Below are 16,175 nucleotides of genomic sequence, written 5' to 3'. Positions count from 1 at the left end.
TGGCTGGATGATAAATTGTGAGCGTCTCTGTGAGAGAGAGACAAAGTGTGGGTGAGGGTGAAAGCAATAGAACCTGTTCCCCCTTGTGGCACCAGCATGTGGTAATACGTGTTGTGTTTCCCTTGTGTCCATCAGACGCACGCACTTGTGGCATGGCCAACTGCCAGTACGGCTGCGAGGTGCTGAAAGGAGAGGTCCGATGTCAATGTCCATCACCGGGGCTCCAGCTGGCTCCAGATGGAAGAACCTGTGTGGGTACGTCGCAGTCTTTGAATATCCCCACAAGCCTAAAAACGGAGCCTTTCCATTAGCCACGCCCCTTCCAAACGTGACGCATGTAACGCATCACAAGCGAGAAAGTTGTTTTATATATTCATGTCAGCTTTAAATTTTGTAGAGTAATAATATTTGACTGAACAAGAAAATCTGGCAGTGAAAATGCAATTTGGGAAATGAAAACTCTTAGCAAACAGAAGTGCAATTCATGCAAATTATTTACTATAGTATATTGTTTGTTTGTCTGGAAGTCCTTGTCAACTGTATTTCACTTAAAGCAGGAAGTCCTGTACCCTCCTATCATCTCTTCTTTTTGTCATTAGCAGTTTTTTTCAGGTCTTCAGCAGTTTTTTTTAGGTCTTCAGCAGTTTTTTTCAGGCCTTCAGATGGGTAACTCACAGATGAGGGGGATGGGGGGAGGGGGAGGGGGGGGGTGCAGCTGAGGTAGTTAACCTGTGCCATGTTTAAATACAGGCTGTTTCAGAGAGGGCTATTTGTGCTAGACAGCAATAAAGTCCCACTTTCCTGCAGGATGGTTAATGGGGGCAGGTTTCTAAAAGAGGGTGGACATCAATCAGGAAAAATGATGGAGGAGGGGAAGAAAAGGTTTCCTGCCAAAGGTGTTATGACAGTGTGATGGAATGCTTCCTCCACAAGGTAATGTTTTATAGGGAGTTTTATGGCGAACTTCTTATCATATGGAAGTGTATTAAGCAAAATGTACATGGGAGGTGGGTTTGCATAGATTTACAGCGGTTCGAATATAATTTCCCTTGTTCATCAAACAAAAGAATTACACTGAAGAGTCTAATAATCCAACTTGTAGTTGGAGCAAAAGATGTCTTCATGTCAGACTAAGGCGTTTGATACTTGCTTAAGCAGTTTACTATGACAACTATGGCAGATTGCATCTGCAGCCTACTACCACTAAAACTACCCTTTTTTGAATCACGATACCTCTGATTCTGTACTACAGCTGCCTACTCTTAATCCATCTACATTGAAGTTGAATATCTTTCAAGAAAAAAAATTCACTTTTACCATTTTGGCAAGTGACATTAAACTAAAGTTAAACAATTATTGAGTGAAATGTGTGCCTTTTAAACTCCTAATAGCTATTTTAGAAAAAAACAGTATACCTGCTATTGTGTTTGTTTACTAAAAATGGATTAGGCCCAAAATCCCTTAAGAGGCATGTCCTATGATCCACTAGAAAGAAGTATTGACGTGTTTTTGCACTGTGACAGAACTGCAACAAGACCCTCTGATTAATGACCAGGGATATTGATGTTCTTGCATTGTAGTAGAAGTTTGGAATGTGACAGCTTCATATGTCAGTGCTGCCCCTCATGGAAATTGCTTAATGTATCAGACAAGTTGTCAAGTAAAACTCAATTTCCGAGCTTATTATGGGCTGAAATATATTTGTAACTGTGAATATTAGTTGAGATCTGATGTTTAAAGACCTGCTACTTTGAAAGAAATGTCAGATATGTCTTCAAAGCAGATGCAAACATTAATAAAAAAGAAGGATTTGTAAGCAACGTCATATTCTGTAGAAAGACAGCAGTATTTATGCATGCTTGTGTGTGCTGTGTAAAACATAATAATTCACCCATGTCCTGCCAGAAGCTGAATAATGTAACTGCAGGCTCCAACTGCTGTCCATTAAGCAGCTCCACTGGAGCAGTTTGGGATTAAGTGTCTTGTTGATGAGAACCTCCACAGCCAGTGTTAAGGGGATAAGGGAGCTCTGCCCACCAACTTCACTTGCTTGTTTTCCCAACTGGTCCAGGTGTCTGTGTTTTTAAGGTCCTTTTAAGCAAGAGTCCCTGCAGCACAACAGAGCCTCAGCTGCATTAATGTAGCACATAAATTAATGATTTTAAAGCATTTGCTTTGAGCCTCATGGTGTCTAAATATTAATGCCCATATGCCTGTTAAGGTGATCAACAAAGACACTTAGAATAGGTCTCCTAAATAATGAAACAAGTGATATGCATTGTATTCCACTCACTGAACAGCTTTGTTCATAAATGAATACTAACTTGGGAAGGTGAGAAAGTCCTGTGGTATGAATATAAACATTTGTTTAGTTTTGTTTTAATTAAATTCCATTGTTTTAAATTTTTTTGTTTTTTATTTTTTAATGAATAATGAAGGTTGTGTAGTGACAATTCAAAATGGCAACTTTAGCTGAAATATGATGAATACATTATATGTAATATTTGAATATCTCCTTGTGTGTAATAACCTGTATTTTTTATTTTTTCAGATGTAGATGAGTGCGCAGCAGGGCTGGCAGTGTGTCCCAGGTTTAGGAAATGCGTCAACACCTTTGGTAGCTACATCTGCAAGTGCCACGAAGGGTTTGACCTGCAATACATCAATGGAAAATACCAATGCATAGGTACTGTCACAAGGTGTCTGCAGGGTTATAAAGCTTAAAATGTACAGTAGTCACAGATGTGCTGAGGAGTAGTTTTGACTGTTGTTTAGTGATGCTGGTATTGCAAAATCAGGGAGCAAGTTAAAAAAAGGAACAAATGCAAGAATTGCATTTGTTCCTTGCATTTGTTGCATTTGAATTAAATTTACACAGATCACCATTAATCCACCTGGTGGTATTATTCTCATGGTGAGTGCATCAGCGTGGGCACTCTGCAAGCTGGGATGCACTTTGTCAATCGTGCCAAGCAGGAATTTTTTTCACATACTCTCCTCCATCCACTTAAACCTGTCTTCTAAAATTTGTGTTTCTCCATCCATTCGTTATCTGGTGCTAGAACTTGTTGTCACTGGGCAAAATACAGGTTACACCTTGGACAGGTCACCACAGGGCCGCACATAGAGGCAGACCATTCTTACACGCAATGATGGGAAGTTATCCTATGTGCACATCCTTGGTCTGAGAGGGGAAAACATTAGTACCCGCATAAACCCACACAAGTACAATGAGAACACGCAAACTACACACATAAAGGCCAAATGCAAATGGGCTTTTTGTTTTAAACAAAAACAGGTACATTAAAACTGGATTATGGTAATATGGGTAAACCTTAGGGCTGCCAATGTTAAAGCAATAGCACGTTAATGCAAATGCTTTTAAAGACACAATATTTTGGACGTTAACATGGGTTCTGTTACAATGACCTGTTGTCTCACCTGTACAGAGCTCAACAGTGACTCCAAGTAAAAAAGCTGAGAGAATCCCAGCATTTGATTTGCACTTGAAGAGTGCACTGAGTGAGATGAAGAGATGTGTCTAACAAAGGGCAGGGCAGCTCCTATGTTTATTTATCTTATGCAGCTACGTTAATTTTGTAACTGGCATTTAATGGTTTACATAAAAACATATTATTAAACATTATTATTAGATTACAAAATATCATGCATTTTTTTACACTTATCTAGCAGCAGTATGCAAGTTTAAACTGTTTAAATTAGCAGCAACATTAATTTGCTGCTTACTTGTTATTCTAAAAATAATGAATCATAATAGCAATGTTAAACTAAAGTATTTTTAATTATGAAACTATTAAACAAATATCATTTAATGTTTTTTCTGGTAACATCTTCACCACTCCAACCACTTCATTTTAAATACAGAACTTTTACCTGCATTGTAGTTCATTTACATTGAGGTTTTATAAACATCCCAGTGCCCTATCTTTGTGTTTTATTTCATGTATGATTCAGTTTTATTCTGTGCAAAAAATGAGGAACCAGAAACTCTTCAAACTACTTATGATTCAAATAATTTCACCAAACCACTACAAAACTAAATTAAACTGCTTGTTCAGTTTAATGTTATTAAATACTTATGAATGCCTGCCGTCTAAAATTTGAATTAGTTTTCTCTAGGTCAAGGTCAGGAACGTTGCAACCAACAAAGAACGACGTACACTACAGGGAATGGAGTGCTTATAACCAAAGTAAAAAACTCCAAAAGAGGTTTTGCACGCCCACATCAGTCAGATGTTTCCTCTTATTTAACTCCAAGTGTTACATCAGGACAGGGAGAAAACACAGATATTTCAGCTGTGTCTCCTTCACTGTTATAGTCTATGCACATCATGTTTTTAGGAAAAGATAGTTGATCCACATCAATAAATGTTCACTTGTATAATCTGTCATTTAGCTTGTGTTATTTGTTTACAGTTCTGTTTTTGGTGGTTAAACCTGTGGGATTAGATGCGAGGAGCTTTTGGATTAGATGACGCAAATCTGGGGTCCTCTGATCACAGAAAACACTTGATATGCCTGTTGGTCATGTTGTTGATTGAAACTCGTTGGCGGAAAGTTAAAAGAACCGAACCATAAAACTGAAAGGTTATTGCACACTAAAGAAGGCATGCACTCTCCATCACCACCACCAGCAGCAGCAGCACCCTGTGCTCATGTGACTATTGGAGCTGAACAATAGGAAGCATTTAGCTGACATGCATGTGACTAATATTTACAATATGCAATTATGATTCTAGACAAATCTACATTACCCTGGATCTTTGCAGCTGTCTCTCATAATGATTTAGCTTTAGACATTTTGAGCTCTCCTCTAAGTGAATGTGAAAAAATGAATCTTTGTCTGTAGGTTTGTACACTTGCACCCAGAAGCTAAATGTTAAGTTTCCATTATCTTTCAGATGTGGATGAGTGCTCTTTAGGTCAAAGCCACTGCAGCAGCTTTGCCACCTGCTACAACACGCCGGGCTCATACAAGTGCAAATGCAAGGAAGGCTACAGGGGGATGGGCCACGACTGCAAACGTAAGAACTGAGAACAAAACCTCAGCCCCGATGTTCACTCTTGCTAAGAGGAAAAGGGGCCTCACGTTTTTATTTTCTTTGCCTGTGTTTTTCAAAAAGGTAGAAAAGCCAAAAAAGAGGGAGGAATAGCCTTGCAAGCACAGAGGTGGACATGAAATTCCATTCATTGTAATGACTGTCTGTCATTTCTTGAATCACCCTGTTTCTTTAGCGCATGTACCCAGAGTGAACCGATGTTTGATATTTGGCCTTTTTTATTTAGCACAAAAAGAGTCACCATCAAATGTAAAACATTTGTGTAAACACAGATCATTTGTCTCGTCATGTATTTTCCACAGTTATTTAATCATTTAACTGACACAACTGGTGTAAAAGTCCACAGAGCAGAGCGGATGCCCCCTGGCATTGTGCGCTGGTAATACTTCTCCCTGTATCTGCCCAAAGCGTGAGAGCCACGAGTGTTCTGGGAGTCAAGTCAAAATATCCTATTTGTGTATCACCTATCAAAGTGGCGTGCAACCTGAGAATGCAATAACCGAGTTCAAACCCCTTGCCTTTGTCCACTCTAATTCCTCACTCACAAAGCCCCTCATGAAGCCCCCCACCACCAGAACACACCAACCCCCTGGTGTCTGTCTCTGCTCCTGATGTGCACAATGTGTTGGGTGGGGGAGCAAGGAGAAGGAGATGCAACTTTGATGACATCAGCAGAGCGAGGGTGATCTGCAGGGCACTGCGGCCTGTTTGAATTCAGCGATCAGTCCACATGCACAGAGCAGCTTTAGCCAGATGCCGTGGGGCCTCCGGCTATAAACACACGAAGAATTTCTAATCATTACAGGCATGTGACTGGAAAACAGTACACTGTCAGAAAGCACCATCAATTTATCAAAAGCAAACATTCATTTGAATGCCACATGCCTGTGTGGCTCAGTTTGTGGCACACTTTAAACCCAATAAACCACACCCATAAACCCATCCCTTTTTCTCCCCTTTAAATGTCCCATTGAGGAAAATATGTCCAGAATTGTCTTTTAAAAAGCCCCAGTAGAACTTGCAGCATTTTGATTTTATGGGGTTCTTTTGCAAGAATGAGGATTTGCTTCACTGAGATTTGAGACACCCAATTTGTTTTAGGATGATAACATTTAGTTAATAGATATCAGTAGAAGTCTCAGTAGATGAAATAAAGCCCTCCTCTGCAAAAGTTGGGCTAATCATTGCAGTTAGTCTGCAATTCTGTGCGTCATTAACTCTTAATTGCTCATATTTCCTTGCTCCATCTGCATTCTTTTATTATTTCAGCCATTCCTAAGGTGGTTATTGACCCCCCGAGACCAGGCAAACTGCCTCCAAATCATCACAACCACATACCAGACTTGGATCAGAAGAGGACCACTACCACCATTCGCCCGCCAGTGACTCCAAAGAGAATCTTCCCAATTATCCCCAGATCAACGGCTGCCACCACGACTACTACAACCACAACTAAAGAGCTTCTGCCTCCAAAGAGGGTCACCCCACCACCCAGCAAGCCGTCCGCTCCCACCCGGAAGCCCTTGGTCCCCACCAGGAAGCCACCTGTACCCACACAGAAGCCCCACATCCCAACAAGGCCTGTACCTCCCACCAGACTCCCACCCACACCACCACCAATCACCCCTGTAGACAACAGCATCCAGAAGGAGGTCACCAAACAGAGAGGGGATGTCCATAGTAAGAGCTAGATTATTATCTTTCTTAGTCTCACTCTTATTTAACAGCTTTTTTCATTTTTGTAGAAAATATACCCATTTACACCTTTACACCATTTTAGGCACACACAGTTTTACATTCTAAATCAAAGGTTTATTCACACATTAACAAGTTTTATTTGGTAAATTAGCATTTAGCAATGCAAGACCTTGTTACAAGGACTAAAACAAGGATTTGAGCAAAGCTGTATACACAAACCATATCACGATAAATTTTCTAGTGACCAACTGTCTTTTACCATCCAAGAGTCACAGAGCAACATTATCACCTCCGTAGCATCCGTAGCAGTGGCACGTTTTAAATTACACATACAGTCTAAAAATATGGATAACCGCAGCTCTAACTGCTCAGAATACATAAAAACATTTTGCATTAGTAGGTTATAATCTCTGTGTTGATGTTGTTAATGCGGTGAGCCTTTTGTTTTATTTCCATGTTTACAGACTTTGACTTTAAAAGGGCCTTATTTGTCTCTTCATTAATTTTCCTCAACTCCCTGCCAAACCTCCGCAGTCCAAACTGCAGTGAATTTGCATATTTCTTCATCTGAACGCTCAAAGACTGTGTGTATTATGAGACATGTCACACTCTGAGGATTCAGGAGTGATGTTTACCTGACAGATCATACATATTATTCTACGCATTTAATCCAACGTATGAAAATATGGATCTGACTTCTCTGAGCAGTTCATGGTTTGCTCCCTTATGCACACACTTTATCTAACTAAATATAAAGCAATGGGAGCATTGTATATTAATGCTTACAAGTAGTTTTTACACCCTAACACACAACGTGACAATTAAGGTCGATACATATATGAAGCAAACTGTATCCACTTTTTAAACCGTACCTTAGTGTTAAAGTCTCTTAAGGTACTGTAATTATCTTTTTGGCTCCACTAAAAAAGCACATCGTGTTGTTCAACCAGACTGCTTATCCATGTCAGATCGTCCTCTCTGCCAAGCAGGCATCTTCACCACCAATTACATTCAAAAGGCATCATTAGCCTTTTTTTAGTTTGACATTACAGAAACAAATTCAAAATACTGTAGCGGCGAGAGATATTTGTTTCTTTTTGCTGTAACAAAGAAAGTAATCACTGCAATCATCTGCTGCATTCTTCTCACCTTGTTAAAGTGCATGTACCTTTTTGAAAACGGTGAACTGATAAGTTTGAAACACATTTAGCAATAGATAAGTTGGAACATATTAAGAGATGGGCTAACTGATTTTTTTTTTGGCTTTTTCTTTTTCCATTATATTTATTGATAAAAACATATATATAAAATAATGCCACCTCAATTTTCTATTTTGTTACTCAAATGTAGGTTTTTGCCATTTTCTCTCTAACAGATCAAACAGGAATTATTCAGACACGCAGTAGGTTTAGGTTCAATATGTTTCACACTGTGATACACAGCCATATGTACAGATGAGCACCCTTTCTGCAGTCATGTGTGTGTTAGCTGTACAATATATTAAAATATTTATTACCAATGCACCAGTAATTTAAATTGCATCAACTCGTATTTGAAAATAGTGTAGGTAGATGTCTCTGCCTGCTGATTTTTGGCATCGTGCTCACTTGTAGACACAGCACTTCACTAGAACAATAACAGTAATGTCCTTTGACAAATAGGTGTATAGTGAGATGCAACAGCAAAGCGCAGGATAATAGGTGAGATACTGCAGTTCCCACTCACCTTTCCAGATGGCATCACATAATTAGAAAAAGGAAGGGGTTGAGAAATTACATTAACACCTGCCTGCACTGCTTGAGGGAGACAGCAATCTAATAGTTCACACCACGACAAAGTACTTCTAGAAATCAGAGCTTGGAGATTGTTTGAGTAAGCTGAGAGAGGCGGGGAGGAGAACGGCTGCTGAGCGATTACTGAAATAATTCAACAGAAACAGGAATAATTTAAATAAAAGCCTCACGGCATGCAGAATACCTCTGCTGGGCCTCTGTCCTGTACCGTCATCACTGTGATCACTGTCAAAGGAAAACCTTGTACCTCCAACCTGTTTTCAGTTCAGGAATAGTAATAGGAATATTTTAATACTTTGCAAAATATCCAAAAAAATATGGATATATCCAAAGTACTCACTTTTTCACCAAGGATTAGATGGGGTTGATGCCACCTTCATGTCTAATATGAATCTAGAGCTAAGAGGTGAGTAACTTAGCATAAACTTTTGCATAAAGCTGCAGGGAAACAATATTCTGCGTCCCACCAAAGTTCAAAAATACACCCACCACCACATCTAAAGCTCACTAATTAGCATCGTAAGCTCATAAACTTTAAACTTTACACAAACAGAAAAAAAGTGATTTTTTTTTTCTGTTTGTTTGTTTTTTAAACAGCAGGAGGGGTTTTCAGCCCCTTAGTTTTTCTGTGCAGTGTCTCCACCAGTTTCCTGGCAACCTAGTGATGACAAAACTATAGGAAGTCACTGTATAGAGAATGTAAATTAGTGTAAAAGCTAAAACAAATGCCATTTTTACATTTCTGTTTGTGTGCAGGTTAAAGACATGCTGTTTACTAGCAAGCTTTATTTTTTTACCTTGTGTAATGACATTCGCTGTTTCCAGCTGCATAGTCTGTATCCTAAGCTAAAACTAATTGCCTCCCGCCAACTTTAAAATATAGCTATGAAAGTATTATTGGTATTCTCATCAAACTCTCAGCTACCAAATAAGCACATTTCCCAGAATGCAAACTTTTCCTCTTTGTCAAAAATTCATTTATATTACAATTATGTTATTTTAAGTTCCATAAAAGCTGAAATTTTGGAGATACAAAACTTTCACCCTGTGCCAGTGATATATGATGGATTAACATGGTATGAACAAAGATAAAGGTACGGTAGTCACACAGCAAATGAAAAAAAAATGAAAATGGTAAAATATTGCTGTTGTTTCTAAACCTAAAGAGACGATGGGAGGTAAGTTGTTTATTGATTGGTTAAGATTGTGTTTGCTCAACATTTTTTGGCAGAACTTGGGAAATCCCTCTTGAGCAGTAAACCACACAAAAGAGGAAACGACAAGGTCAACTAATGTAGCAACATGCTGTATAGAATGAAATAAATCAGAAGTTGTCGAACAAATACATTTTTACAGGGTCACTTCCAACCTACCCCCGGTGGTAATAGCCATGCACAGAGTCTTTTTCTAAAGTTCCTTTGGGCTGAGGTTTTGACATATTTGAGATTTATGTCTGCACCTAAAAAAACGTGAATGTGAATGGAATTTATTATGTGATGTTCAAAGCCCTAAAAGAATACTATGAAAACAGTCAAGCAATTTGTCTGTACACAAACAGCATCATAGTTGCTGTGTATAATCCTCTGACCTTGCTGTGAAAAACTACCTTCTAGTGAAAAAAGTTATTGATCAAATGACAGTGATAGACATAGTCCATATTTTTTAAATGTTTGAGCAGCACATATTCTATTAATTTCCATTGTGCTGGGATAATAAATGTCATATCATCATATACAGTACAATGACTATGACACACCCGCAGATATTTATTAAACTAACTCTACTTTACTTTATCTTTTCTTTTCGTGTTATGATAAAATATTTTGAGATTTTCTTAAAGTGGACTTTTAATATAAAAAATTGAAAGGTACACATTGCCACAGCTGTCCTTATTAAAAATACTTCTCTTTTAAATGGCATATTGCCATATTTACTCTTTAAATATTTGCTCTATGACCAGATGCAAACATTTGCTGGGGCGGGGGCACGTTCCTTAAACACACACACAAGCACACACACACACACACACAAACCAGGAGAGACCTGGATGCCTGGGATTGCTGGAGATCCTGGTGTGAGTGTGGTCCCCCTAGATCAGATTCCTACGACTGACAGACTATGTTGCATTCTCCGGGTTAGTGTGACTGAGCTTCATGATGTTGCCCTTTAATGCTCAGGCTCCCTGGAGGATGGAAAGTTCAAATTTAGGACAATGCACATATGTAGCATATGAGAAAGAATAGGCATGGTACATATGTTTTAAAATTAAGATGCATACATGACACCTTTTTTGATGAAGAAGACTCTGTTGAAGACACTTGTTATTTTAAAGAAATTAAAAATATCTTCTTCTATAAAAGATGTGTCACTATAAATGTACCTCCTTTCTGTTACACAGGCTCCTTTGGTTGTCTGTTGACCTTTAATGAGACAGATTGGCCTATATTATTTTGGGCAGCGTGACCACATCGGAGAAGGAAAGAGGCTATTTCAAGACTGCCTGTGTACTGTATGTGAGTTTATGTAGCTCTAGGCTGTGTAGTAGCAACATTTGCCCTGACATTGCATCAGATGAACTATTCCCCTTTTTCCTTGTTTAGAGTCACATTTGTCTTCTGGTGTTGATGCAGGTTTCCTCAGGTAATCTCTGCAGTCATTTCTGCAATGTTGGCAAATGTGCTTAACTCTGGATATCCAGGCACTAAACTGTGACATTGATTCATCCTTGTAGAGTATCGAAACAAAGCTGCACAGTAGCCGCAAGCAGACAAATGCCAGGGAGCAAATATAATACCTTTTTGTTAATCCTTTATCTAAACCTGTCTTTTACCTTTCTCCTCAGTCCCACGGAACCATGGCCACAACACCGTCATCGGCATCGACTTTGACATTGAGCTCGGCAACACGGCAGATGAAGCCAAGGACGACCCAGGTAAACACAGGACATTTGACAATCGACAACATCTGTGCTCATAGCAGACTGCAGAGCTCAAACAATGATGGACGAGCCCATTTTGCTATGGGCAAAATGAAAGTGACAGTCAACTCCAGCAGCACTGTTGCCCAGGCACACATATTATGGTGACCAGATGTGTTTTGATAGGCCTTTCACCAGGAGGTGACACATGACATCTGGCCACATCCATTTAAATAATGGCTCACAATCCCGAACGTACTGCCAGACTTTTCCACTTTTCACATTATGCCTGCTTGATTGCTCGACTGCTTCAATGATTAATTGATCATTTGGAAGTGCATCAGTGCTCTCCTCATAAGCTCCATGTTACTCGATAACAAAAAACCTACAATGAAAAACAAAATAGATTTTATGAAGAGACAGACTTTTTTTTATCTGTCATATTTCCTCAGCGTGATTTATTGATGTGAGGGGTATGCAGATTAAATTGCCTAATGATTTAGTTAAGTGTTTATTTTAGTTCACAGCGCATCACGTTAAGAGAGACAGCATTTTCATTGGCTCAGAAAATGAAGTGAGAAGTGTTTTTCATAAACCCTGTTTCAGAGGAAAATGATGAATGTTATTGTCTTCGAACCACTTTGTAGGGCAGTGGATAGATAATACCGCAACTGTTTTGTCTTTGTTCCTTCACTGTTATTTTTAGTCATCATTGCTACACAAGAAGTCATCAGTCATTGAGTTTTATGACTTTGTATTATAACTATAATGTATTTTATTTGGGCCTCAAAGCATGCAAACAATAAGCTTTACATATAGAGGCACACAAACACACACACACACACACACACACACACACACACACACACACACACACACACACACACACACACACACACACACACACACACACACACACACCGATTTCAGTAGTTCATGCAGCTCATGCAACCATACAGATATTTGTGATTTCGTAGATTCATGCCTTTTCTCTTGTAATCTATGCAGTTTATTCGGTTTCCACTTGAATTTTCCTCAATGCATCAGCTCGCTTTACAGTATTAGAACTATTTACACTTTTATAGTATCATCATGTTAATCAGAAAGAGCTTCAACAGGCTTTTTGCTCCCTTTGTAATTAGAGGCACACAGCAGGGCTCTTGTGAAGCATTACAGAGAGCAGATAGGCCTTTGTATGTGTGAGTGTGTGTGTCCTCCACTTCTCTAAAAATGTGTTCTCTTCAGAGTCTGGGTATCTGAGCTGCTCCTTTGATGACGGTCTTTGTGGTTGGATCAGGGACAAAGACGGAGACCTGCACTGGGAGACGACACCTGATCCTTCAGGTAATTGAATAACGAGGGGTCAAATTATTTTGCACAGGCTCAAATAAGGAAAACTGTTTACTTTATAGTCGGTAAATAAAAATGAGTATAGCTGTTTGCTTTTACAGACACGCACACGCTCGCACGCACACACAGTCAGGCAATCTCAGCGTCTTGGTTTTTGTTTTTTTTTCCTGCTCAATTACAGGTCAAGATGAAAATTACTTGTGGGAAGTAGCTTGTCTTTTCTGCAGATTAGTGCTTTGCTCTACAAAGTGATGCAAACGAGAAGTGGATTACGCGACCCATCAGTGAAACGTGTGTCTCACATTAAATGGGAACACAACACGGTTTTCCATGGGGTTTAAATGAGGAGGAATTACACTGAGTGTACTCAGCAGAGGCTGTGTGAAGAATTAACAGCGTAGTCTAATGGCACTGTTTAAGGGACACCAACTACATCTGGCTTGCACCGCCAGCTGGCTTTGTTCTCTGTGCGTTTCCAGACATTCAGACCGAGGCCTTCAGCCAAGTCTGCGCTCAAACATAAGTGCAAATAAAGATTTTCAACCCAGACCTGCAGAATCATTTACAGCAATAAGTAATTTAGTTTGCAGCAGTAGGTGCTCAGAACATTTAATAGAATTTTTCAATATATATGCGTCTTTATACATCTGTGTGTTTTGTAGCATGTAACCTGTTGTTTATCGATTTATGCTTTTCATTTGACTGTCACTAACAAGCACTCATTGCTCCTCACTGACAAACGCTCTTAAAGTGTTGGCACTGATTTGGAGAGAGCTGCATATATCTTATGCCGAAAGCCTTTATGGCCTGCAGATACTTATTGCTCCCCTGTGGTTAACAGCAGTCACACACAGATCTGCTTTATAAGCAAAATGCATCAACATTAATCAGCTTTTACCCAGAAGCACTTTCATCTTTAAATTTTTAAAACGATATAACTCTTATAATGCTAACTACTGCATTAATTAATTAAAAAAAGAAAATCCAAATCAATTTGCCACTGGCAAACTGGCTGTATTTTGAGGTGAAGTATCATAAGTGGGTCAAGTCTATTTCTCCTTCTTTCTTATTGCATCACTTTAACAGGTGGATGCCAAGGCTAAAATATACCCTGTATTGTGGCAGACTGAAAGACCTGCTTAAATACGTACCTACTTTTAAAAGTATCAAAAAACAACCCAAATACAGTGAATGGAATGAAACTACATTTGCACTTTTCAAAGCATTAAAAATGCATTTAAGAAAACTCTGGCAACTGTTTCTAAAGTTGAACAACTGTTCGACTTGAGGTAAAGCAGGACATTGTTTTTGGAAAGCTGAGTTGTTGATGCAGCTATATTATTAAGGTATTTATAATGTCACACATAGTAGGGTGTACTAGCAATTGCAGCACGACATGAAAGGACACATTACTCCTGCTTTTTCAGAAATACAGCTTAATGTTGTTTATGTTCATAAAATGACCGTAATGTTCTGTCACTCTGTCATTTTCTCCAGGTGGACGGTACCTCACCATTCCTGATGTGGGAAACAAGCGAACTGGGCGAGGGGCACGGCTGGTCCTCCCACTCACGCCTCCCTGGAATGACGGCAATCTGTGTCTGTCATTTCGGCACAAGCTGGCAGGCCACCACGTCGGCATGCTGCAAGTGTTTGTGAAGAAGGGAAAGCAGTACAGTCCAGCAGTCTGGGGCCGAACAGGTGGAAACGGCTGGAGACACACCCAAATCACATTATGGGGCACAGGGCTGGAGAGTGTAAGTAAATTTAAGATTGAAGCAGCAAATACCTTTTTATTATTAGCTAGGATGTGATGATTGTTCCTCTGTGGTAGTACCTTAGTGTGCAATGTGCTGTCTTTCACCAGGTGATCCTGAAGGGGGAGAGGGGGCGAGGCAGGAGCGGAGAGATGGCTGTGGACGACATCACCCTAAGGAAAGGCTCCTGCACAGAGGAGTACAATCTGAGAAGACTCTGACTGACAGAACAGAGAAAGAGAAAGGCAGAAAGAGAGGGAAAATCCTCTCATAGAGAACTGACTCTGTTTTGACGCCCCCCTCGCTCTGCCTGGGCTCTTGCCGATCCCTCCCCGACTCCCCCAGCCATCCTGTGAACAATAGCTGAAAAATTATGCATCTGCAGAACAGTGGGTTTCTCTTTCCCAACTGTCCATGAATAAAAAGGCTGAACCAAACCTCATGGACCGATCTCAGCAGCACACCCTCACTCCATCACCTTGTAACTCTGAAGCCTGCATGTACTTAACTTACCATGGAAATGTCCTTCACTTAACACGTCTGTGGCAGCCTTACAGCTATGCCACTGAAAGATCCAAATTGACTTTATTTTTTCCTGGAGAGAGGATCGTTCCCTCACTTAGGAGTCTGCTTGTTCTTTGCTTTGATCCTTTTAAAGTACGAGCCCATTGCTTTTCTTATTTGGTTGATGTTAAAACGTATGGCCAACGTTGTGCTTTGTGACCGTTTGGAGCAGCAAAATACATTTGGGAGCAGAGAAAAAAATAGATTGTGTAAAAGACAAATTGTATTTGTCATGATTTCGTTCAAATCCAGAGTAATCCAAATGTAACTGTAAATGTAAAGTAGGACTCAGAGTCCAGCTAGAGAGTCAGTCTATCCCTGCTTTTGTTGTCTAATCGGAGTATTTGGTACTGTGAACTGCTCTACAGTTTTGAATGAAACAGCATAGATTTTGTCTCAGTATTTCAAAGATCTGTTTAGCATACGAGTTTTTCATTTTTTCAATTCTGATCTGTCCTTGAAGTCACCTAAAGTTTAAATACGCCACCATCTTTTTGTTTTAGATACTTGAAACGTGTTGAACAGAAAGATTTCGGACACTTCAACAGTAAATCAACAGTTACCTTCTAATATACAGTATGTGATTTGTTATTTTCAGTGCAGTTTGTTATAAAGACAATAACAACTTTTTAGACTTTCACTGATTGTATTATTGTAAATGTATTTCTGTGTACATACTCAAAATCTACAATCCCATTTGTTGTGTGGTTTATACGTTATGTAAATTCATTCATGAATGGCCTTTGAAAGAATTGGTGTTTCAACTCTTTAATTCAGGAGAGTGTGTATACAGATGGAAACCTAGCATAGTGTGTGGCTAGTCTGTGCAAGTGCACAAGATTGTGTATGTTCATGTAGTATGCTATAATATTTGCAAAGCACATAGTTGCACATTGTATGGTGTGATTAATGAAGGGCATCTGCTGGAATTTAAAGGTTTTCTGTATGCATGGGTGCATTCACCAAATTCAGATTTATCACGATCAGTGTGTAAATAAAATACATTTAGCTTATA

General features: G+C 39.4%; 1 protein-coding gene across 8 annotated transcripts in view; it reads left to right on the top strand.

Moving 5' to 3' along the window:
- The window catches only part of npnta (nephronectin a), a 45,072-nt gene extending 28,897 nt beyond the window's left edge, over nt 1-16,175 (top strand). For 7 of the 8 annotated variants that reach the window (XM_067496795.1, XM_067496794.1, XM_067496797.1 and 4 more), the window contains 8 exons: nt 136-255; nt 2,552-2,686; nt 4,923-5,045; nt 6,351-6,761; nt 11,415-11,504; nt 12,735-12,833; nt 14,337-14,596; nt 14,707-16,175. In XM_067496795.1, the coding sequence (XP_067352896.1) occupies nt 136-255; nt 2,552-2,686; nt 4,923-5,045; nt 6,351-6,761; nt 11,415-11,504; nt 12,735-12,833; nt 14,337-14,596; nt 14,707-14,817 (1,349 nt within the window). In that variant the 3' untranslated portion in view covers nt 14,818-16,175. The remainder of the gene's footprint in view (nt 1-135; nt 256-2,551; nt 2,687-4,922; nt 5,046-6,350; nt 6,762-11,414; nt 11,505-12,734; nt 12,834-14,336; nt 14,597-14,706) is intronic. The other variant, XM_067496799.1, reaches the window with a different exon arrangement.

The sequence above is a fragment of the Channa argus genome, chromosome 3 (assembly GCF_033026475.1).
Source record: "Channa argus isolate prfri chromosome 3, Channa argus male v1.0, whole genome shotgun sequence".
In the NCBI taxonomy this organism is placed as follows: domain Eukaryota; kingdom Metazoa; phylum Chordata; class Actinopteri; order Anabantiformes; family Channidae; genus Channa; species Channa argus.
The sequence above is the reverse complement of the archived record's forward strand: the minus strand, read 5'-3'. Positions and strand labels throughout refer to the sequence as shown.